This window comes from Aptenodytes patagonicus, chromosome 23 (assembly GCF_965638725.1).
Source record: "Aptenodytes patagonicus chromosome 23, bAptPat1.pri.cur, whole genome shotgun sequence".
In the NCBI taxonomy this organism is placed as follows: Eukaryota; Metazoa; Chordata; class Aves; order Sphenisciformes; family Spheniscidae; genus Aptenodytes; species Aptenodytes patagonicus.
The window spans coordinates 4,639,296-4,663,840 of NC_134971.1; the positions used below are offsets into that span (position 1 = coordinate 4,639,296).

The window sequence follows — 24,545 nt, forward strand, 5'->3', positions numbered from 1 at the left end:
TGATAGCTCTGACTGAGCTGCGCAGGCTGCTCCATTTACCAGTGGATCTGAGAGTCCTGGCGGAAAAGGAAAAGAGCAGAAAAAGTTCCTTGTAATGGGTCAGCTGGGCTTGGAACATCCTTTTATGGACTCTACCTCTGCAAGCCATACTCTGGCTTCCTTCTGAGCTAAATACCCATGCTTTCCACCTGGAAGAAAACTGGTAGTGATGATAATGCTCAAACCAGTTTTTTTTCTCCCCCTGTTTCAGGAGACTTGGGAAAAGCTGTGTTAGCTTCTACCTGGTAATGGTCAGTCTAGCTGAAGAGAAATGGTAGTTGGTTAATTCTGGCCTTGAGAATTTCATTCTGGTAATTATTAATGTCAAATTCTTTTTGTTTCAATAGAGAATTCTTAACTCTCTCGGGTTTTTGCATCTTATTGTGTAGCAGCAGCAGCATATCTGGCGGAGACATAAAGGCAGCTGTGCCTTTAAAATTGAATTGCCTGTGATGGAAGAAATCTGAGAGCAGAGAAAGGAGACCAGTGCCTCTTGTGCAGATCAAGCTCTTTGGAGATCTCTCCATAGCTCTGCTTTCTCATCAGCCTAGTCACTGCTCCTTCCCTCTGGGGCCAAACTGCAGTGACTACAATAATATCAATAAAAGCCATCCTAGAACTGTCTCAATGGTGGCGTTACATTTTTCCACAGTGGATTCTGAGGTGACCGCTCTGTGCCGCTTTTTCCCCCAAACCACTGTGCTTGTGTAAACAAGCTGGGATTCTATCCTCTTTCAACTCAACAGTGTTTTGCTCCCTTGCTGCTGAAGTGACGCTTCCTCAGATTGCTGGGGAGCACATTGGCACTTGGACAGACTTCCCCATTTCTGCAGATGACTGTAACCGTGTGAGTGCTCACTGACCTCTGCATTTCTTCTTTTCCTTCTCCTCTTTTCTTGTTTTTCTTCCCATCCATTTCTTTTTTGGCCTTTGCAGAGTATTTGTTGTGCATTTTGGTGATAAGATGGCAGCGTGCGTTTCCCCACTGCACCATGCATCGTAACAAGGTCAGGCATTGTAATGGTGCTAGCCAAGGTCCGTCCTTGAGCCCCTCTGCTTTTTTTTCCTGTTCTCCTGCAAATTTGACCTAATACTTTTCTTAAGCCTTCTCTGCTGCTTGTTTTCCCTTCCCTCTTAAGTACCCTGTCCCAAATCTTCGGTTGTAGTGTGCTCTGTTATGTGCTCTCTCTCTCTAACCCCTTCCTCTTGTTTAAATGGCAGGTCATATGTAATATGGGCCTGTTTGAGGGATATGGGTCTACCAAAGTTTCCAGCATTGTAAGATTTTGTTAATTCTCTACTCTGGAAAAGAATCTTTGCTTCGAGCTTAGACATGTAAGTACTCAGACTTTATGTGAGGTTGAGCAGGCTGTTGCTTTGTGCAGCACCTGCTGTGCATCAGTCCCCTCAAACTAGGGATCTTTATTCTGGGTTTCCCAATGAAGTGTAGCTTTGTGGTATGTGACACTGGGAAAACAGGCATCCTCTGTATTGTATTCCTATTTTCAGCCTGCCATCCTTTGTTCTACCCTGTTGCTAGTGCTACTGCTACTGGAAGACCCCTTGAACATGCAAGAGGTAGTGAGTGACTTGGGCTGTAGGAGGCTTTCACTGCTGATTTGAAATGCCCCTGACTGCAAACTGGAAGCTTGTGGTTACGACCCTGCTTTAGCTACTTTCTTCTGTCTCAGGTTTCAGACATGAAGGATCTGGGACCTTTCTCTTCCTCTCATGAATTTGCAGTCATTTCTCTAGGGTTTTTATTCTTAAAACCAAAATATTGTGGTCTATGTTCTTGCTACAAGGTTTTCACCCATTTTTCTGAAACATATGAGGTTAGTTTTTGCCCAGGATAGGATATTGCATTAGACACCCCACGGATCCAGATGAGTACAAAAGGCTTTGTTTCTCTAGTGTGCTACCTGTGTGTGTCTATGGATTATCCCTTAGGCAGTGCCAACCCAAAGACTGAAGGTTGTTGGACGCCATATAAAGATTTAGCTCGATGTACTTGAAAGACTTTTAAGTTACAAAGGATCCAAAGTGTCTTGGCTGTTAGGCACTAAAGTACTCTGATTTTGAGAGACCGGATGTTCAGTGTTATCGTGAGTGAAAATCTTGTTCTGTTAAGGTATTGGGCTGTGGTGTGATGTGAGTTATTTCATGCCATGAGTTATTTCAGAGTATCTTGACCTAAATGAAAAGGGAGATGATCAGGCCATAATATTTGTGCTCAAGGTAATGAAATCTTATTGCCTTTTCACCAGTGGCTGCAAGTTATTTGCAAAGGAAGGTAAAAATCAGAAGATGGCTTTTCATTTCTTGACGAATTCAAATCAAGGAGGAATTTCTCTATGAAGCATGTCATGAGTCATGAAGTTCTGTTGTTAGCCTGCCCCTTTACAGAGTGAATGAGTCCTTTCTGGGGTGGGAGAGGTTATTGCACCATCTCAAGCAAATGGAAGGTTAAGAGTTCAAACATGCAAGACAATGAGGGGAAAAAGAGCCAAAAGACTCTGTCTGAAAGCAGCAGCCCTCTTTTGTCATAATGTTGCTCAAGGAACATTGATTCAGCAATCTGAATCATCCCAGTTTCTCCACCCTCCCGATACTGACCCTCTTTCTCCTTACACAATAGTATTCTTCCTCCTCCAAAGTCTCTGTAGGGAATTATTTTTCTTCGCCTTTTGATGGAGGGGAGCTTCTCTTCATTCTCTTCTTCTGGGATAGCTGAAGCTACTGCTCTTCTGCTGTGACGCTGTTCTACCTTGCTCTCCCTTCCAAGACCCTAAGTTCTAACTTGAATGCCATGACAAATGCTGCATTCACATAGCTTAGAAAGAAATGGCTTACAAGCACTTTGTTCTGTAGACAGTGTGACTACAGCTCCCATGATGCCAGGAGTGTGAAATGCATATTTTCTTTCTGGAAAAGAAGTCTCATGTCTCTTCCCAGCTGCTGCAGCAAAGAGGGAGTCCCTTCTGATACATTCCCCCCCCCCGCCCCAGGAAACGGAGATGTGCCCTAGCTTGCGGATGCTGTGATTGCATATGATTTTCTCTGACAGCAGAGGCTGTAGAGCTGCAGAACACTGACTTCAGGAAGGATTCAGGAGTTTATCCACCTGGCATTTTTCCTGGGGATCTGTACACTAAGGTGCATAACAGTTAAACTATCTCTTCCTTACATTCTGGTATTCTTCGTAGCAGTTCTTTCTCTCTCCCCATAATGTTTCCTGATTTGCTTCTAGTTTTCCCTCCCACTGGTTCTGTTACTAACAGGTTTTGTTTTGCATGCATGTTTCACAGAGGCACAGGGTTTTTTTTTACTGCTCCCCCAACTCCTGCAGACTTGACTTTCTTGCCGTATGGGAGAATCAAACTGCAGCTGAAGTGGTGCCTTACAGGTAGCATGTTGCATTCTGTGCCTGCAGGTCACGCACCTTTTCTAGTGAACTAATCTGTCTGAGCCTTCTAAGCCCCTTGTTTCCACTGTGTGGGTACTTGAATAAGTAAATTTTTCAGTTGCCATGAATCTTTGAGGTGAGTCTGCTTGGGTTAGTGTGAAGCTAGAACTGTAATGATGGGCAGTAGTAAAGCCACAATGATGTATCTATACAGAGGATGCTCTAGTGGCTGAGAGTTGTGACAGTGTGTGACTGTTTGGAGGGGCAGTGACACTTGCAGGTAGTGCTTATAACAAGCAATGTTTTCTAATTTGTAAGATATCTTATTGGAGGCAATTACAAGCTCAAACCCCGACCTAACATGACTATTGTTGTAGCTATTTATAGAGCTTTGAATTCTTACCCAGACCTCAAGTGTGTCATAGTGGGTTGTTCCCTTCTGAAAAGTGGACTTCCTCAGGAGATGTTTCCTGTTTGCTCTTAAGTTCATGAGCTGTTGCACCCTGCTGGAACTACAGATAGCCTCCGCTGTAAAGAGACTGCAACGTGGAAATGACAGCAAGAGGGTTTGGGGAGTAGATTGTCCACAGTATGTGCACTTGCTGTTTGTGTATCTCTGTGTCTGCGCTGGATGTCTTATGGTTACTTTTCGGACTGCTGTCATCAGTGTTACAGCATAGGAGGCATGTGGAAATCCATCTAGTGCGCAACAAGGATGACAGTCCTTATCCTAGTGATTGTAGCTAACTCAGGTGGTGTGGTGATATTTTTCCTATGTGGCATTGGATTGGGTATGTTGAAGCTGCATTGCAGCTCCACAGCAATGCTTGGGATGGAGATTAAAAAATATATCTTATGGCATCCCATGGCTCATGATCTATGTGTCTTCATAAGATGGGCTTTGTCCCTGATAAGTGTGAGGGTGGTGTATTTGAATATGTTGGGTAAAAAGGTGAAGTGTGGCAGCCTTGATTTGTATAAGCAGGTGACTGCATGAATGCATCACAACAGAGAAACATGCCAGAAATATACATTTCTTGTATGCCAAGACAGGACTTGGTGGGAGTGTTCTCTGTGTATATTGTATACTGATGGCCCTTTTTAGAGGTGGTTTGAGTGCTAAGTATTGTCTGTCTGTGGACTGCTGGACCCTCTTTACTGTTTACATTGCACATCTGCATGATAGTGCTGTCTGTTATGTATATTCCACTGCATACTAATGACAGGACTGCAAAATACTTTTAATATAATAAAATGCAGTGGGTCTGCTCTATGGATGGGGTGTGTATATGCCTGTGCACAAGGGAATAGTAGCAGTATGGTTTTGCAGGGACTATATAGCTGCCCTTCAATGTGTGTAGACTGTTTAGCGTGTTGTAAATTATTTGCCAGTGCCGCTGGTCTTTGTGTACTATACTGTGGTGCCTGCTGCGTGCCTGAGCACAGCGTGCTGCACTGTTGTATGAATAAGCACTTTCAAGCAGTGATGTCTCTAGCCCTCAGAGGCTCTTAATTTGACTGGGCTCTGCAGTGTTTTTTCTACCTCCTTCCCAGCCAGGATTGCTCATGTCTGTCTGGTTTCCTAGTGCCAGAGTGCTCTGAGGAGTTGCGTGCAACGGTTCCTAGCTAATAGGCTCCAGAGTGATCTACCGTAGTAAAGTAGGCCAGGAGGAGCCTGCAGGACCGGGGAGGGAGAAGCTCGGTGATGAATGGGGCGGCATGAAGTCACTCTGCTCCGCCAATCAGGGCCGGCCTCAGGCAGGCAGGGCCGCGGCAGCTACGGATGCCTCTTGATGCTGGGACAAATTTTAGCTTAGATGATGATTTGATATTTTCAGTCTGAGCTGAGAGTGTGCACCAAAGAGTTCCTAGTTTAGGCCCAATCATTTCTGAGTGTTACTGAGGTGAGTGTTCTCAGTAGGGTGCAGATGATTAGCCGCCTCCTTGCATTTTTCTCTGCACGTGTAAATCTCTCTTTGAATCGTTTGTCTCTGGTATGCTTATTTTGCACCATTGCTTCTCTACCTGTCTGGCTGACCCCTTTCGCTCTTTCCTTTCAGAAGCTGCCTCTTTCTTCCCTACTTCCATCCTCCTCATGTCTGATCCCTCCTCCTTTACCTGTGCACTGCCCAGAACCCACTTGCTTTTCCTTTCTTCTGATTCCTAAAGTACCCATTTGGGGGGGTTGGTTGTGTCACTCTCCCTTCCCATAGAGCAGGAGGGAGAAACAGCAGCACGTCCAGAAGATGGGTTGCTTGCTGTTCCCTGCAGAAGCTCAGACTTCAAAAGGAAGCTGAGAAGAGGGTCTTCTCTGTTCTGCAGCATCCTACTAGACCTTTGGGTGGTGGCAGGGAGGAGGAGTTGGGGGGGGAAGGCAATGACTCAGGTCTTGTGTCAGATTCCAGTCAAGTATCTAAACTGGGACCATCTGCTTGAGATGCTTTTTCTGCGCATCTCTGAGGGCAGGAGGGAAAACTTGGGACTAGCTCTTAAGTGACTCTCTTGTTCTCATCCTGTCAAGTTGTTTGTCTTTTGTTTTTCATCCTCTTTTGACTTTCCCTTTCTCTCTCCTCCCTTCTCCTTCAATGCTCTTGTTTACTGATAGGCCAAGCAGCAAACATGGAGACGTCTGATATGGCGACAGCAAAGGTAGGATGGAAATGCTGCCGGCCTCACTGTGCGTAAGTGGTTTCGCTTGGCAACTTCTTACTTTGTCTCTTGCCCTTTTTACTTTCTCCTGACCCTTTTCCCAGATGCTGGGAGTTGCTACTAGTGCTGGGGTTGATGATGGGATTCAGGTTCTGGGAGGAAGTAACATCATGGCCAGTCTCCATATATTGCTTTTCTTGTAAGATTTGAGAAAATAGTGAAATGCTGATGCTCTAGGCGAAGGTCGGGGGTGGGTGGGAGAGAAATAGGGGAGTCTGCATTACTGTCAGTGGCAGTTTGTTCGTGAAGGCAAGGAGGGAGCCGGGATGCTGGCAGAAGCCTGCTTTGCTGCTGTATGAGAAAGTGACGCTAGAGGGTGCTTTAGGGGCAGGCTTCCCCACTCCCGGGGATTGTTGTGTGAGTAGAAATGCCTTTTGGCAGCCTTATTTCTTTTTTTTTTTTTTTTTTTTTCCGGAAAGGATCTCGGGGGAGTGCCGAGTGAGAAAGTAATTCGAGCTGATAGATGCATCCGCCCTTTTCTGTGAGGCTTCTCTGTTGCCTGTACTGCTTGCTTTTACCAGGTTGTATGTTCTGCTTTCCTGTGGGAATGGAACTGGATGGATCAAGATGGGCTTGTGAGGTAGAAATGGGAGACGACGTATACCATGCATGGCTTCAGCATGGTTCGGTGAGACCTGGGAAGTACAAGACTGTCTCACCATCGAATGATTGTATCTCATGGCAGGGACCACTGATTATGTCTTCATAGCAAATGGTTTATTTTCTAGCATGATCCTGCCACCTGTGTTACTTCCTTTGGCATGAGAATAAGGTTAATGCGCAGGAAACGTGTCTGCAAAATATATCTTGTGCTGTTATCTCAGCAGGGTCTGAAATTAAGCATGGTTGAAAAGAGCCATAGCTTGGAAAGAGTGGGAAATGGTATTAGTAGTTATAAAACTCCTGCTTTTGAGCTTGCGCTGAACTGGATGCTCTAGCACGGCGATACAGCATGCTGTGTTCCAGGAGGTAACCGTTCTACCTGGGGATAGAAGTCCATGGTTAAAAAAACCCAAAAAACAAAACAAACCTGTGGTGCTGTTAACAGATTGTAGGGCTTATTCTTATGTCTCAGCTAGAATTCCAGTTGAGTTTGAGTTTTCCCTTCTTACATTTGTTTCTGCTAAATACTGTATACTTTTCAATTCCATTTCCAGAAGCCTGGGTGACACTGGTGAACAATGCCCTGTTTTGCCCCGGGACTGGGTTGCATGTCCATGCAGGTTTTGAGTTTTTAGAGTCTGTTAATAAATTGTGTGAAGGTACTTTTGGATAAATGTTGCTTTATAAAGGTGAAATCATCCTCATGATCATGTTTGCTCAAGCTTCAACTGCCTGTCGCTGCAAACCCACTTACAGCTGTAGTGCTTGAAAAAAATTACCACTGAGAATGCAGAAAGGCCAGTGGCATTGGAGCCAATTGAAAGTGATGTTCTCTATTTCGATTGTAGCTGTTGTGGCATTTTGGGGGACTAGCTTTTCTGTGTTGAAAAACAGACACTTTCAAAGACAAAAAAACCAAAATCACTTTAAAATTCATTTTTGTCTGTGCCTGTGTTTTATAGTTTCTTTTTAATTAAAGGAAAACATGATCTACAGTGTTAAAGCACCATCTTAGTGTGAATGTACTGAAAACCTAATTGTCTTTTCAGGAAAATGTATCTTGAGTGAAAAATTGAGTCTAGTTTGAACCTTCTAAAACAGATACATCTTGGAAATTAGTTGTGGTGTAAATATTACTGGAATGTATACAGGTTTATTTGGACTTACACCGTGGCAAGTGCTGATGTTTAGTCCCCTATTCTTTGTTGGAGCCCAAATGTTCTTCCATGGTCTATTTTCATTTCTGAGTTTGGGTCACTTACTCCTGTTTCAGTTGGTTTGGAGCCTCCAAGGGATGCTATTCATTTTGCTTAATTTCTGCTGGGGTTAGCCTAGGCTAGCAAAGAACTTCTGAGAAGGTTTAACAGATTTACTTTCTCAGCCTGAGATGATGCCAAAAGCATCTATGGGATGTAATATCAGGATGTTACTTACTTCCACGGCTGCTCTCCATTGTGTTGCACTGTTGCTTCCTCTTCTGCTGGGGCACCTTTCAGGGTATTTCAAGAACTGGCATTTCCTGACATGCCGAAGACTGGTGCCATATTTAGCGCATTAAAAATAGAGGGGTGCAGCTTTTGCTATTTTGTAGCCTATGGTTTTAATCCCAGGGTTATCAATCATTCATCCTCATCTTGAGGCTTTTCAGACCTGTTGGTGGAATCAGAAAACTGTTTGTCCCTTGTATGCTATGGGGCACCTTGCTTTGGGATCGTGACATGGTGCTGTGTCACCTCGCAGCTTTGCTTACGTGGTGCCCTGCTAAAAGTAGGAACCCTGATTGTTTTGTCCCTGCTCCTTGCTGAGTGCCAAGGGGAAAAGCAGTTAACCTGTTAGAGAGAGGGGAAAAAAAAAACAGGCCAATGTGAAGCTAGCATGCTTCCTGGGAAAGCACGAATCACTTTCCAGCTAATCAACTAGTGGAAATGAGGAACATAAGTTAGTGAGCTGCCTTTCCATTCCCCTGACACTGGAAGGTTCTTGTTCTCTGTACTGCAAGTACATACATGGAAAGTCCTCAGACCTTTTAGGGTGGGGAGGAGATATTTAGGCACCTGATTTACTTGTTCCATCTTGAAGGAAATGTGTTCCTCTTATGTGCTGTAATGGGAATGATGAGTGGAGCCAGAAAAGATGCCTATTTACAGTACCGCAGAGCTTTTGCTTAGAGATTTTCCTTGGCTTTTATTAGATAGCACTTGCTCAGGCTGGGATTGCTTGTAGAAGTATGTGTAAGGGGAAGAGGACAATAGGGTAATGCAAAATAGCTGATATGTGAATAAAATAGTGCTAAATATTAAATACCGTCATATGACTTAATTTCTGTAGTTGCCTCTGTGCTTCCAGCTTTCATCCAGGCCCTGACAAGGGAGGTGGCAAAATGCTGCGTATGAATTGCCGGTTTCTTGCCATCTGACCAGAATGTAAGAGAACACCAAGACCTCATTCATTACTGTCTGTCACTTTGTGCAGATGTTCTTGCCTGTGCAGAGGGCATGTAAAGCACTGTCCCATCTGGACAGTACCATGTAGTACTACTTTCATCCAGGTTGGAGGTCAGAAGAAAAAACCCCAACAACTCTGGCCTTGTGTATTACAGCCCTAAATTTTTTTTAGTTCATGTGGCCTTGACAGTTTATAGTTACAGGTCAGGAAAACATCCGGTCTTTTTTTCTAACTCCTTTTTTCTGCTACTCATAGTCTGAGTCTTTCTTTAGTTTGAGAAAGTTCTGCATGGTTTTTACTTTGTTGCTGTTTTTAGTGTTAGACATTTGACTTCCTCATCCTGACTGTCGCCTAGAGCAACCAGAAGCCACAAGGGAGTCTGTATTCATAGTATTCTTGCTCTGGACCAGAAGTACTCAAAATGTTACTGGCAGTAGGCCAGGATCTAAATTATCTTGTTTTAATCCTTTTTGAAGTTTGAGAATTTTGCCTGGGGGGAGGGACAGGGGATGAGGCGGGACAACAGATACCATGTAAACTTATCTTACTGTTATGCTTAGCAAATGATGTACCTAATATTTTGCAATTAAAAAAAAGAGATCCCTGTCTCAAACAATCAAAATTCTATTGCAATAAGCAAATACTTTGACTTACAGATCTAATGGCTAGAAGGAAAAATTATGAACATCTGATCTAACATCCTGCATGAAGAGCAGTCAGTGGAAAATATACATATGGCTCTGTAAATAGGTCAAATACAAACGAGTACAAAGAAAGGTGATTGGTATGGGAAGAAATAATGAAAAAATGTTGGGGGGGAAAGGTGATCTGATGACTCAGATATGAAAGGGAGCTGAGAACAGAACACAACACTGAAAGAAGTGAAGGCAGTCAACAAAAATGTTATGAAATAGCTGATGGAGGAGAGATAAAATAAAGAAGGAAATGAGAGGAGAAGGAAGTAGGAGCAGGTGTAGAGAGAAGCGTGTTGTTTAGGAAGAGGCAAAAGATGCAGTTTCGATATGGGCACAGAGGTGGCAGTCAACAGAGGGCCATGAGAGCCACAGCTGCAGCATCTTTATATGAGATAGGTATGTGGGTGAGGGAGGAAGGACTATGGCTTGAGAGGTGGGTTGCAGAAGTTGTAGGCACTCTTAACTGGTTGATGGTCCTGGTGCTCTAGTTGAGCATTTGTACTTTGGAGACTACTGCCTTTCTCAGGAGAAATGAAGGGCACCTCCATATGTTTCAAATAGCTGCTGCTGAATTCAGAGATTCTGGTTAGACAAGAGAGGAGAGGCCATGGTAGGTGAGACATAAAGGAGACAATATTGTTGTGGTGTTTTCATGATTTTGTGATCGCTGATGTTGGCCAAAAAGACCCCGCTCTCAGAAATCTTTTGCTGTTTTCAACTATCGTGCTTGTTTTCACGAAACATGAAAACAAACTAAAAGGAAAACTGATGTTCATGCTTTTATTACTATTTTTGCATTTTTTTGCTCTTTGTATGGAAAAATAAAAGAATTTTTACCAAAATAACAGTGGCTTGGGAAAGCTCTTTTCATGCAAAACATGATCATCATGTCACTTACAGTGACACTTATACAATCCAAACCAATCTATTATTGATGCTTATTACAACCGTGTAATGAATGTCTCCTTACAACATGTAGTTCCACAGGTGAGTGAAAAGACATGGATTATAGGGCTTACCCAGTTTCAAAACAGAGGTGTGTAGCAGAGCCAGAAGTGGGTTTGGATCTCTCAAGCCACAGTTCTGAGACCGCTTTTTTCTGTTTTCCCATTTTCCTGTTTTGTGGGATGGATGCTCGGGTTGGAGTAGGTAGATAATTTATCTGGAATTCAACTTGCGTGTGACTTCTAAGTATTCTTAGCACTGTGGAGGTGGACAGGGTGGCTGTGCGTAGCCTATCTCTCTTGATATCTACATATGCTCTTTTATTACCTTATTTAAATTTTAGTATCTTTTTTTCCCTGGAGTAGTTATGTGCAGAGTATAGAGAAAAAGGAAAGGGCTTGCCCATGCAGCATTAGCTGACACAGATGGACCATTCAAGTGAATGTGTTAATTGAGACTGTAAATAGCAGTGACAGTGGGGTCACCTGCTTGGGGTTCACTGAAGATGGTGAGTGACCCACAGTCCCTTCACCAAGGCTCCTGCTGCAAGGATTTCAGAGAGCAGATCCCAGCTGAATTGTGGCAGAAGTGGCTGCACCTGCCAGCCAGATGCTTAAACAGACACTTTCTTTTTCTAAGGGGTCTATCTCCTTTGATAATTTCCTAACCCTCATATTATTATAAAAAAAAAAGTACATGAATGCTTATCTCTTAATACCTTTCTTGCCTGAGCTTTGATTTCTAAACATGTGACTCTGCAGTATTAGTCTGTCCCAGATTTGCCAAGCTTGCAGGTCTCCTGACCCATTTTACAGCACTGTGATTTGCTTCTCTCCTTGACAACCTGCAGGCCACAGATGCAAAGCATCTCATGGAGCAAAGTTGAGTAGAAGCCAGGCATCCAATATAGGTTGGACCTAATGAGGGCTGAATCTGGAATTATGTGGGGTGAGATCTGAATGTGTTTTTCCCATACTGTTTGTCACGTGGAAATGCATGTGCCCAGCTTTATGGCTAAGTTAATGCTTTTTGTCTGGAAGTAAACAAAAAGGCATGTTGCAAAGTTCATGTTGGAAACAGTTTTCCAAGCAGGTGTTTCAAATCTCTCTGCCTAGCATGGGGCTCTCCTGCAGGGCACTGTCCATCACTTTTGTTCACAGAGTGGAAGACAGTTCTACACAGGATGCAGTTTCACACTAGTTGTTTCCTTCTGCAGCAGGCACCAGAGCATGATGGTATTTCATAATGAAGCGAAGAGTGCAACATGTCACAAGTGTTTGGGAAGCTATTTGGAGGGAGTTAGCACTAAGCTGAGTTTTCCCTTTGCGATTCAACTCCCCAGGAAGACATTTCAGTGTTACTTGCAGAGTTGCTGAAACTTCAGCCCCACTGCCAAGATCCTGTTTCCTTTCACCTGCCCTGGAATGACCAAAGCCCTACAACAGTGACTTCCTGCTAAATTCAGAACTGCAACTTTGCTTCTGTCCATCTGTTCAGGATTTGGGAGAATCAGGAAAAAGATCTGGTGCCTTTATTAAGCAAAATATGAAAGTGGAGAAGTGCATGTTTGTTACTTCCCAAAGGTGATGTGGGCATCATAGTCTCAATGTTTCCTCGGGCAATGAGGACAAATTTCAGAAAGCTTTGTAAACCAGAACAGAAACTTCAAACTAGTACCCCGAGCACGCACGCGTGCGCACACACACACACACACCCCTCCCCCCATCCACTGAGAGGTGAACAGAATGGAAGTGGTGATTTTACAGGTCAAGATTTTTGTATCATTCCACTTGGAGACATGAACTGCAGTCAGTGGGATGGGTGGACCTTCAGTTTGGGTGCAAAAGAATGACAAATAGCATTTAAAATAAAAAAAACACCTTCAAGAAAGTAGAATCTCTTAGTTTTCACATACCTAACTGATGTCTCTCCTCTACCACCGCTGAAACTGCTGAATTCCCATAGGGTTCATAGGCAAGACTGAACATCTTTGGTCTTGGGACAGAAACAGAGCTCTCTGTATGTGGTGAGAGTCTGTGTGTGTGTGTTCACCCTTGGACACTCCCAAGCTTCACTTTTTGAAGTACTTTAGCTGATCCTTTACTAAGAAATAGGGAAGTATATTTCAAATCTATAGTTTAACTGTTCCCTGTGCAGTGGGAGCAGTAGGGTGTGTTTAGATCCTGCAAGATAAATAGAATTCCTAGGAAAAGTGCAGTGTATTGCAGGAAATGAGGGTGTGTGTATGTGATGCAATAACTGGCACTTCTTCCCCCTTTTGGTCAGGCCTTGCCTATGCCCCACTCAGCCCTCTGAGTGCTGTGGTGCAGAAGATCTTTATTGTATGGTGTGAGGGGAAAAGGTCTTGACTCCAGTATGATGCTCCAGAAGTGACTCTCCTGTTCTGTTTGTGTAAATGCTGGCAGTGGGTGGCATGAGAATAAGATACTTGCCTTATCCCTGGCTTCAGGTCCGGTGCAGGAACTTGTCTCCTGCCTCTTTGAAAATTTTAGTTGCAATTAAGTGCTTCCTTTGCTTTCTGCAGCAGTTGTTATTCAGCCTGCTCGCGCTCTACGGTCGGAGCGGTGGGTTAATCAATCCCCATGCAAAGAACTAGAGGGAGCCCTGGGGGGCTGACTATGCCTGCCCTAAAACGAGCAGAGGGAAGGGGGGAGGGATGGGACGGGAAGGGATGAGAGAGGAAGGCGCGTTCCCCCTTCTCTGGCTCCTCGCCGAAGGGAGCTGTGGCCCCGGCCCGGGGCATTGCCGCAGCGGCGGGCCCGGGGCGGGCGGGGGCTCGGGGCCGCCCCCGCGGGGGCGGCCGCGGGGCGGCGCGGCGGGCACGCACGGATGCCATGGCATGCTGCGCGGCGCGCTGTCCTGCCGGTGCTGCACATGCTCAGCAGAGAGCGGGGCGGCTCAGCCCCTGGCGGTGCTAGTGCGGGGAGCCCTGTGCCTCTCGGCGGGGGTCTGGGGGGGCGCCGAGGGCGGGAGGCGGCCGTGCCCCGGCGCGGGGGGCTCTGTGCATGGGGCTCGGCGCTCCCCGGGGGACGCTCGCCGGCCGGGTCTCCTCCAATATGTCCTGGGACCTCTGGAGCTGTCAGTGGGCAGACAAGGACACGGGCATCGGATTATCGTGACTGTACTAATGAAAGGGTTCAAGCTCGCCTGGTAAGCAGAGCGTTAGGGAAAGGGGGATGATGCGATCACCCCGCTTCCCGAAATCTTTCTCCTTCCCAGCCCCGCTGCGCGCCGCAGCGGCGAGCGCAGCGCTGTCGGCGGGGGGGGCGGAGGGAAGGCGGCGGGGCCGGCGGAGGGAAGGGATGCGCTCCGCTAAGTTGGCCGGTGCCTGCGCCGCAAAGCTCGGGCCGCTGCAGCACCGCCGAGGGGCCGTCTGTGCGGGCTGCCGGGGGCAGCGCCAGACTGCGGCTGGGAGGGAGCCGCCGGGGAAGTCATCGGGAATAGATGCGACAACGGGCCGTTCCTGTCCGGGCATCTCTGCATCAGGACCGTGATGCCGTGAGCCTCCCTCTGGTCTGGCCGCATCTTCCTCCCTGCTGTTGCTACCCCTTCTCCTTCTCTTCCCAGCTTTCGCTATGGTTGTGCATGAATTTGCATCTGTGTATGCATGCACGTAACACCCGCGCACCTGAGTGTCTGGACTCCGTATTTATTTCCATACAGAGAAAATAAGCACGTGTAGTTTTTTCTGAAGAAAGGTTGAGAAAACGTTTTGGATTCCATGTGTGTGGAATGGCTCCTGCCTAGCTTGTCCTTTAAATAATTGCTTTTGGGAATGTACCTTGTTGGCGCGTTTCTGTAATAATCTATTAGAGTTGGGAGTCGAGGGAACTAACAGCTTCCTGGAAGGTACCAAAGTGCTCATTAATTCTTTGATCATTCCTGGGTGTTTTGGGGGAAAACTCTCCAGGTTTGGACAAGTGGGCAGTGAAAGAAAAGGTTGTGTGGGTAAAAATCAATAAAGCTGTGAGTGTATCCAAAACGTTTGCATGTAAATATTTTTATTGGTCAAGTTTGTGTTTTATATGGGTAGGTAAATATACATGTATGTAATATACATGGATGCAATTATATATGTAATAGATCTAATATAAACTTGGACAACAAAGATTTATATAAAATCTTGAGAATATCAAAACTATTTTCAATCTCTAGTATGCCAGACTACTTAGTTGGAATAAATGGTCTTTGAATTATTGTGATGAAATTGATTTAATCAGAACTTTATCAGATGGGAATAGTTCCATAGTTAAAAGTGGAATGTGACTTCGTAATTTGGTTTGAAATTGCAAAGTGGATGACAAGAGCAATGTGAGGGCCTGTTTCTTTTTCTTAATCCTTTTTCTCTGTAATGAAAAAGGAAGTGATCATAGAAATAACAGTCTCCTTCTCAAGTGTGCTGTTTCGCATCAGAATGAATTTAGTTCTTTGAGATCCTTGCCTGTAGAGTGTGAGAAAAGAGCGAAGTTATTTTTCATTTGTTGTTTTATTTATTGTCGCTATTTTTATTTTTTTTCTGTGTAAAAAATAAAAGCACTACAGCACAGCACGAGGAAGCATCTTGTACTGGGCCCCAGGGGACGGACTAGAGCGAGGGATGACTCAATAGGTCATCTCTTTTTCTAATTTCTGTAATTTTGTCTTTTATTTCATTAAACTGAGAGCCTTTGAAATTTTCCTGTGTGTACGTAGCCACGTGTAACATAGACTGTACAAATGATATAGCCATTAGCATTTGAAAATCTTTTTTTCTCTCTCTTTTTTTTTTTAAATTAAAAAAAAAACCCAACTCTTGCACTGATTTGCTGCTTTATGTGGTATGCAGTTGGGCTGATGAGTTGCATAATAGCTTAGCGTAGTACCGGGAGAGCAAAGCATGTGTTATAAATGCTGTGATCATGTGTATCTGCAATAACATGGCACCCCACTGCATTCATTTCTGTACCTATCCAGGACATTTTTGTTAATTGTATAATTGGAGCGCTTTTGTATAACCAGTTCCATCATAGCATTTATAACAACTAAGGTTGAAGCCATCCTGTTAATTTTGTTAGACTTCAGAGCTAAGCAAGTGAGGCTGGTAGATTGAGGAGCTGGATGGGGGACATAAGAAGATTATTCATGTGCTGGATGAAATGCTAGCGGTGTTTCAGTAGGTGACGCTCTTCCCTCTGAGTTTTCTCTAGGCTCCTGGCAGAGTCCTAGGGACACTGTGCTGTCCTGGGTGTGTGTGTTCTGGTGGGGAGTGCAGTAAAGGTCCTGATCAGTTCCCCTGGCTCTCCTGGAAACTTGAAGAGTGCTAACCAAGCCCTGCTTGGGCTGCCTCTTCAGCATCCCTCCTTCACCTTCCTCTGAATCCCAAAGAGAAACAAGTCAAATATTCTGATTGCTTGCCTTATTTAATAAAAGTATACAGCATTTTGGATCTTTGCAGCAGTTACTCTGTTTCTCCTCTAGGATGTTTACAGGCAATTTTATTTATTTGATTGTGCTGCAATACCCAGGCACAGAAGGGTGAGTTAAGGATGTTATTTCAAGTTCTGTTTCACCCAGGTATATGCGTTTGTCACTACTGGACTGATTGGCATGGCTCTAGAGGAGCATAGATCTAAGCGTAGAATACAGAGTTCCCAGAGTTCCCTCTTTGTTTGTCAAACTTGGTTAGGGTGCCTTAACGTGGGTTGCACAGCCTCCAGTATTTGCAGTGAAATGGCTTTACAGGTTTAGTATTTGTCTAAAGAAAAAACCATGTCAAATGCGTGGCATGCAAACGGATCTTTTGGTCCTTGCTGTAGAAGTGGTGATTCCAGTTCTAGGTGGCACTGCTGGGGTTAATGCAGATTTCCTTATGGAGCGGTTCTCAGAAAGACACATGATTTCTTTCTGTACCAGGAAGGGCAGTAGTACAGGGACAGAATGCTGTCAGCAGGAGCAGCCCTCTCTGACCGTTAGGAAAAGGACTTGCTCTTGCCAGTTTTTAGACTACCCGTTCATTTCATGCTGTTAGATTGCACAAGATAACGTAGTGCATTTTATCGGGGAACCTCTGGCCATCTCTGAGTCTCGGAGCAAGCTTGTTTTGGCACAAGACAATGTGCTGATCTCTAATATGATGTCATGCATTTTTGCAGTACGCCACCTAATTCTGCCAAAAAGGATCTCATCGCCATCTGGTATCATATCATAGCATAGCTGCATACCGTGGAGTCATTAGGTGGTCGCAATACACTGCGGTACAGCGAATCCTGATGTATAACTATCATAGCTTTATGACATCAAAACGTGACTGTATTGTATCACGATGCAAGGTCCTGATGTACCAGTGCAGCATCATGCTGTTATGGTACAACATCCTGGTATCAGAAATGATACTGCAGTCCCCTAGCAGGTTGTTATATGACAACAATTTGTCTTGTCAGGGCCTAGTATCTTGGTTTAATAGATCATCTTCATGTCACAGTGCAATAATTTAATACCGTTGCATACGTCTTTACATTGTAACATGGTATTGCGAGACAGAACTTTTGCTTCCAGTCTTACATCACCGTTATCTCATAGATCCTTAGGGACTATAATGAGCCAAGCCCCGAGCTTTAAATTTCAGAAAGCCAGAAACTACAACAGCAGGGCAGGCAGGCTTTCCCTCCCTTCAAATCTCAGGCAGTGCTGCTTGCCGTTAGCGTGTCTCCCTTGTTAGGAGTTTTAGGGAGCTCATAATCCAGCATAGACAGATACTAATTTGGATCTTTTATGAAAAATGAGAATCAAATCGCTGAAGAGTCTTGCAGGGACAAAAGCAAGCTGGTAGCTGAACTTGATGTCCCGTAAGTGGGATACTGAACAAAACTCTGATCATTCTTCTGTGGTTCCTTCTGCATTGCTTGTGCTGATTTGTTGATTGGAATATTTCTGAGCCACAGAACCTGCTATATGGAACCTACAGAGAAAATAAGGGCCAAAGGCTCTACCTAAAAATAAATCTGTAATTCATTTTTCTGCTAGTGCCTGTGGGTGAGAAAAAAACTCTCAATGTTCCAACACCCTACTTATCTGAAGGAAGGATCTATTATACAGTTGTGGGGGTGGGATGGGAACTAGGTAGGGTTACAGAACAGCAGAGCTAAAATTAGAAGTTGTTTGATGTCAGGGAGCAGTGAAGATTAACATTAGGCGGTTTCTGTTATGCATGCTGTAAGGCTGCGACTTCAGGAGTTCTTTGTATCTAGACCAGGCTAATGACACCTGCCCTTTCAGTTGATTCTGTCAGTGTCTCAGGGCCACGAGTATGTAACAGGGGAGGGACGGGGTTCATAAGCTATCACACTAGTCCTACATAGCTCTGTCCTTACAGTCTAGTCCTGCGACTTCTTTGAACTCTAAAATAACAGGTTAGTGAAAAAGAGACAGGAGGAATGCATTCTGCCCTCAGTTATATAGAATTTGTACTTGCTGTAATACGGAAAGGTGAGAAACGTGGGTGTTTGAGATTCTTGCCTCCTTAATTACATAGTGAAATGATGATGCCGTTTAAATCATTTTCAGTTTCTTATCGATACTGCAGAGACCTAAAGAATTACTGTGTGCTGTGAAAATGAATTTCGTTCTATTGCATTGCAAGTGAAAGATGAATTTCCAAATCAATTCTTCCTCAATTTTTTGGAGAAGGCTAGCAAAATAGTTCTGCTGAAGTTACATAATTGTGCTGTTGTGCATATTGTGCTGTTCGACCTTCACGTTACAGGTTAAAATGTTATGTTTCAGTGTTCTTTTCTCCTCCGTCTTCATCAGTTCTTCTGCGTCTGCATTCTTCTTTTTTGTGCTTTTTATTCAAAAGGAAGAAATAGGTGCTGATAAACCTCCACTAAAAACCATCAAAGATGACCCACGTGCATATAAATACGGCTCTAGCATTTTAGAAAGAAGAGGCTTTCACTCCTTATAAATTCTGCAAATGGATCTTAGGAATCAGAATGTTCCCGTTTGCTGTCGATGTGGTAGGAAGAGGAAACCATATTAACAGGTCACTCGTCTCTCCCTGCATCCAGAATATTCTGAACTATTTGACTGAACCTCTGTCCATAAAGTACAGTTTCTATCCTTTCTCTCTCAACAGGAAGAAACGTTTTGATGTTGTGTAAAGTGACCCGAAGAACAACTTTGAGCAGTATTGGTAGATTTATTTTGTAAATGGTTTCATAGTACAATGAAGTGGTTAGCAGCAGGTTTTGTGCTAATTTATCTGGGCTTTTTGGTAGTGGGAAGTGATAGTAAGCAGTTAGGAGCCTAATCCAAGTGCACTAATGTCAAGGAAAAATCTGGCATGCAATTCACTTGGTCAGACTGTACTTATAGTCACTAACTGAGCCAGAAAGAGAACCAAGATCGGCTCATTACCAGTTTTTGTCCTGGACTGCACACTGCCACGCTGAATTAATACCTTCAGTGGTAATATGGTATAAAGTACAAGTAAAAAAAAAAATAAAATTACAGTGGAAGGAGACTCTTTGAAGAAAAACTGGCTGAGTCATTATGAAGCCCTTGGTCTGAGATTTGGTTTGCTGTAGCTCTGTGTGATGATAGACTGGCAAAAGTACCCCTTTAGTGTTTTTTTCTTTGTTATGTGGTATTTTTTTGGCATCAATTTTTGTTTTTAAACTGGATAAACATCCATCATTTTGTTCTCTGATATACATGTGCTTACTGAAACCTCTCTGAGGGCAACTAGACAGAAGAGTTCTTTGACTTATGCCATGAAGATGCTGCGCTTTGCAGAGCTTGCTGCCAACACCCAGAATCTCTCCTTCAGTTCTCTCCTTGGGCTGCAGATTATTTTGGCTAATTGAATCCTAATCGTTTGTTTTGCTCTAAAATTGCTTTTTCTGCTTATCGGATGGTAAAATCACCTTGCTCTCTCTCTAGTCCTTCAGCAGCCTCACAAATGTCAAGTGAAGGGCAAACTGCTTGGAACCATTCTGGAATTCGGCAGCCATTGCTTGCTCAGGGTCTTAAGCTGAGATGAATGAGGCTGCAGTGAGGCTTCTCCAGAGATGATTCTCCTCAGGTATGCAGGAGGAAAAAGCATGGAAAGAGGCAAATTCAGTCAAGAAGAGGCTGTAGGTGAAATTTAGCAGATACTTTTTTTTCTTCTCTCTCAAAGCTTAAGTGTGGAGCTGAGGCTGTTGTGTGCTGTTTAACTGCTTGGCCCTTCAAATGAGAAGCAGAGTCCTGGCTATCGGGAGCTGGAAGTCACAAGAGGCCAGTTTTATGCCTGGATCTGTCATTGACCGATTGTATCATGATCTTGCCTCTGCCCCAGTTTCCTTGTCTGCAAAATGGGGCATATCGTTCTTCTTTTCCTTCTCCCCTTGTGCTCCCTCTCACTGAAGCAGTTTGATATTTACATGTGACAAGTGCTAGAAGGGGTATGTTGAACAGCGTTCCACAATTTGTAAGCACGTGATTCACCCTGCGTGTTAATAGTTCTATTGAACTAGATGGAAATACTCACATACTTAAAATCTCTGCTTGATCAGGGCTATTCTGCTCAGCAAGTGGGCATAGGTCAAGGTCTGAAAGAGCCAAATGTTGCCATCCAAGCTTTTGTGGCACATTATGCAAGAATCGCTGTGTCCTGGTCAAGATCTCTTTTGCTTAACCACATTTGCTAACTGAAATTCCCCTTGGGAACAGGACTCTTCTTCGCTCCCTATTCTAAAGTAGTGGTATTCCTTTGGTTGATTAAGCAGCTGCTGTGTTTATGCTTGAATCTTCCCTTGCATGCCTCTGATTTCAGTCCTGCTTACAAAGTGCATCTTAATGGTAGACTGCCATTATTATTATAATTGATACTTATCATGAATGGTAACTCTTAATTTCAGTATTTTGAGTCTGGTGAAAGTAAATTCTATAAATTGAGATATAATAGCAATAATAGTATATTCCAAGTATAAAATATCTAAGTTCAAGAAATGGAGAGACCAAAACAAATGTTGTACATAAATCAGTAGCTTTTCTTTTCCTTCTGTAACTTCTGTATGCTCTTGCAGAGCCACATGCTGAATACAAGATGGTGGAACGGTCTCTGAGCTTCTCCTTTACTGAAGTTTTCCATTTGGCCAGGTTTAGGTCTGTGCTGTTGATTATACTTTACGTTTTCCAGTGGTTTATTCTCCGTAACCATTTTTCCCGGACAGAATGCTCTCTGTGGCCACAGCCAAGTGACCTGGGGGTAGATGCTCTGCTTTTTTTCAACTAACGCAAGATGTAAAATGCTGCCATTCTCATTTGACAATGTCACAGCTGCTCTGTGCATATGGCAAAGGAGCAGAGAAGGAGGGATTTGGTTTGGGTTGTTTGTTTTTTTTGTGGGAGGAGGAGATATATATTTGGGGTATATATTTTGAATCATTTTCAAACCACTTGGAATACCAGGTTTGGAAGAATGTGGCTTGGCCACACCTAACTTCAGGCCTTTTTGAACTGGAAGAAGGAAAATGGAGGAGAAAATTAATTGAATGAAAAAGACTTGGGGAGGAGGAAGAAGGAGGTATATATTCAGGAGTAGCAAAGATTTGGTAACAGAAAAAAAGTCCATATATGCACATAATATAAGGCACCAAATTAGCTGTGGGGGGAGGAGGAAGGACGACTTTGTTTATTTTTAGAGTAAGAACAGCTCTCTTTTAACTAAAATAATTCCTTTAATGAAATACTAAGCAAACAAGCCTGTGTTTAAATGACAGGAGGAAGAGATGGCAAGGTCTGAGGATTCCAGAGAAGTCATTTGCAAGGTCTCATCCCTTACTTCTGTAGTGACGACGCATGAAGTGCTGTGAATTAAAAGGTTTGCACTGGAGACAGAGGCATTTTAGAAAGCTGGTGGAAAGCTAGAGCTGTAATTTTGGTGTATTTCTGACCTTGTAGGAATAGAAATAAAGCAGCCATAGAGGTCTGAAAGAAGTGCCTTCTGCTAATGAGGAGATTGGGTTGTGGCTGTGCAGCCCTCAAAACTGGAATTTTTTTTTTTTCAGAGCTGTCAACTACTAAGAAATGGTGTACTCATGTGGTGGCCTTCAAGCTGATGTACATTTTAGGAATGAGGTTTGGGAGGCGAACTGTTGCTTTAGCTGTAGGCCGTGAAAGAAGATATGTGTCTAGGGGTTGGAGCTTAGAGAATCTGAGCAATATTCAGTGGCTGGTTCAAGGCAGTAAAATTACATCACTGCTTCAAATGCCTGTTATATTATTTTTCCAACCTTTCCAACAGAAAGAATAGGTTCCCCATTGATTCTTCTGAGTTTCTGTTTCGAAGACAGGTAATAGCACAACTGATTTTTGAAACGGATCTGTTTCTAAGATTGTGGTGTTCTGCAGTGAGAGAGGCTCTTAAAAGAAAGGTCTTGTTCTGCTAGGAGATTTTCATGCACATCTCGAGACAGTCTGTGTCCTGAAGAGCTTACATCCTAAATAGGCAAGATGGACAAAGGGTAGAAGAAAGGAAGTGGTTGGTTTGCAGATGAGGTACACAGAGATTAAAGGCGTTTTTACTTTTAACATGTTTATTAATAGAGTTGTACTAGAAAACTTCCCTACTACAAGCTTGGCTTAGGTGAGCAAAAAATTGTTATAGCTTAAAACAGTTCTTTAAAGAGAGCAAACTATATTCATGTAAGAGCTAGCGTCAGAAATGTAAACTGGCCAGCCATATCCCCTGGACTTCTCATAGGTGACTTGTCCAAAGTCACAACCTGAATACATACAATTGCCCCAAAGCAACCTATGTCTTGCTCATATTTGGAAATACCATAATTGTCGTAAGGACATTTGTTCTTTCAAGGATCACAGCCCAGATTAAGAACTTCAGATGATTTAGATGTCACTTTGCAGGATTTCCCTCATGAAACTCAAAATCATATGGATATGTTTCACTTGGAGGTTTTGGAAACAAAAATACAGCAAGTCAAAACAGTTCTCTAAATCCTAATGCTCAAACAGCTGTAACACCAACCAAATGCAAACCTTTAAAGAGTCTTGCATCGCTAGCAAACAGCAGTAACCAAGAAGTCATTGGACTGGGCTGCTGCATATGAGGAAAATTATGGAAAGCAGAACTAGAGACAGAAAAAAACTTGATGGAATTGAGGCATTGATCCATGCTCCTGCCAATGCAGGACAGTTCCCTGTTTTGTCTTTATTAATGGTTACCTAATGCTGTTTATAATCAGGACAAGTGAATGGGTTTATACCACTTCTCTCATGCTCTTGACTGAAAGGATTTGACTTCAGCCTTGTTTTTTTCCCCTCAATTTAATATAATTGCATTGCTCATTGTTATAAAACCTTTTAATACAGCTTCTTTTTCTCTTTGGCATTCTTCAAATATTTGTTGACCACTTCATTTTGTTTACCCTTCCAAGTTTCTTTTCATAAATGAGCCTCATGAATGTTGTGATGTTTTTGTTGCTTTCCTTTGAACTTATTGCTCTATAAGAATATCTTTCTGGTTATATGGCACCCTTATAATAAAGTTCCTGGTAGGGATTAACTGATCATACAGAGCAAATATTTCATCAGTTTCCATGAGATATGATTGATCAGACTATGCAGCTCTGAATCACGTTGGTCTTTCCTGCTCCTATATCATGTTGCAAGAACATGTCTAATTTGCTTTGCGCGCTTACTCTGTGCAGTGTTGAGCTGTGCTGCTTTCTTGTTTTTTCAATTCTTTGAATTGCTGGACATGGCTTTCTGCTTGCTCCGTTACGCCTGTTTGGAGTAGGTACAAAATCAAGGACAGTGGTAGGGTAGCGTTCTTCATGCTTTGCCCAGAAGAGAATCAGTCACAGTCTCTGTTTATTTTTCTTGTGAGGCAGGTTTTTGTTTGTGTGTTTATATACACTTTCAATATGAGTCACATTATTACCTTCTGCATTTTATAACCTCTCTGTAGAAGATGGCCTTTTGAAGAGTTTCTATTTGAAACTACCCATGTATTGAAGACAAATATTTCTCCTGTTGCTGGCTGTGCTGCCTGCTGTTGTATCAGGGAAGTAGATGGTTTGTGTTGTGTCTGATAAGGTTTAGAGAAGTAGTCCCTCTAGCTCAGCAAGATGAGGAGTCAGTAAGTCGGTAGAAATGACTAAGTAGTCAGAGAAGAGTGCTTTGTGTGGGAGTAAGGAAGTTGAATTTAGAGGTAATTGGGATGTTTCGGTCCGTGCTGACTGCTCTGCTCCTTTGTCGTCACAGAAGTACTCCCTGGTGGTTTTTATAGCGGGGAGTACAGGGATATTTAATAAAGCTCTGCTAAAGCATCCCTGCAAAAATGTTTGGGATGCCAGGGATGTGCAACAACACGGAGAAGCTGTACCAGGGCAGTAGAACAGGTAGGTAAGAGCAGGAGAAGTCAAGTCCTGAAATTTCATAGCTGTCATCAGTGAATGGAGTGAGGAGCAGCCAGGGTTAACTGAGCTCTAGTGATGTGGGCTACAGGGCATTCTTAAAGAGACAGTGGGTGCTTTTCTTTCTAGTGGGCAGCAGCCAGTTCAGATGCCGGAGCTGGGTAGCAAGTTGCAAAGAAGGCTTTGTTTCAGCCATGCCAAGCTGTTATCGGAGCGGGGAATCTTTTTGTCAACTACTTTTGAGAGCATAAAATGCATCGGAGCCGTAAGATTCTTGAATGGTTT

The 24,545-nt window shown here is 43.5% G+C and overlaps 1 protein-coding gene across 9 annotated transcripts in view; it reads left to right on the plus strand.

Moving 5' to 3' along the window:
• Positions 1 to 24,545, plus strand: part of GRAMD1B (GRAM domain containing 1B) — a 140,181-nt gene that overhangs the window by 62,981 nt on the left and 52,655 nt on the right. The window contains exon 3 of one of the 9 annotated variants that reach the window (XM_076358431.1): positions 20,910 to 20,928. The exons of 7 other annotated variants lie outside the window; for them this stretch is intronic. In XM_076358431.1, coding sequence (XP_076214546.1) covers positions 20,910 to 20,922 — 13 coding nt within the window. In that variant the 3' untranslated portion in view covers positions 20,923 to 20,928. Of the gene's footprint in view, positions 1 to 13,875; positions 14,014 to 20,909; positions 20,929 to 24,545 lie in introns of those variants that run through there. One more of the 9 variants, XM_076358425.1, reaches the window with a different exon arrangement.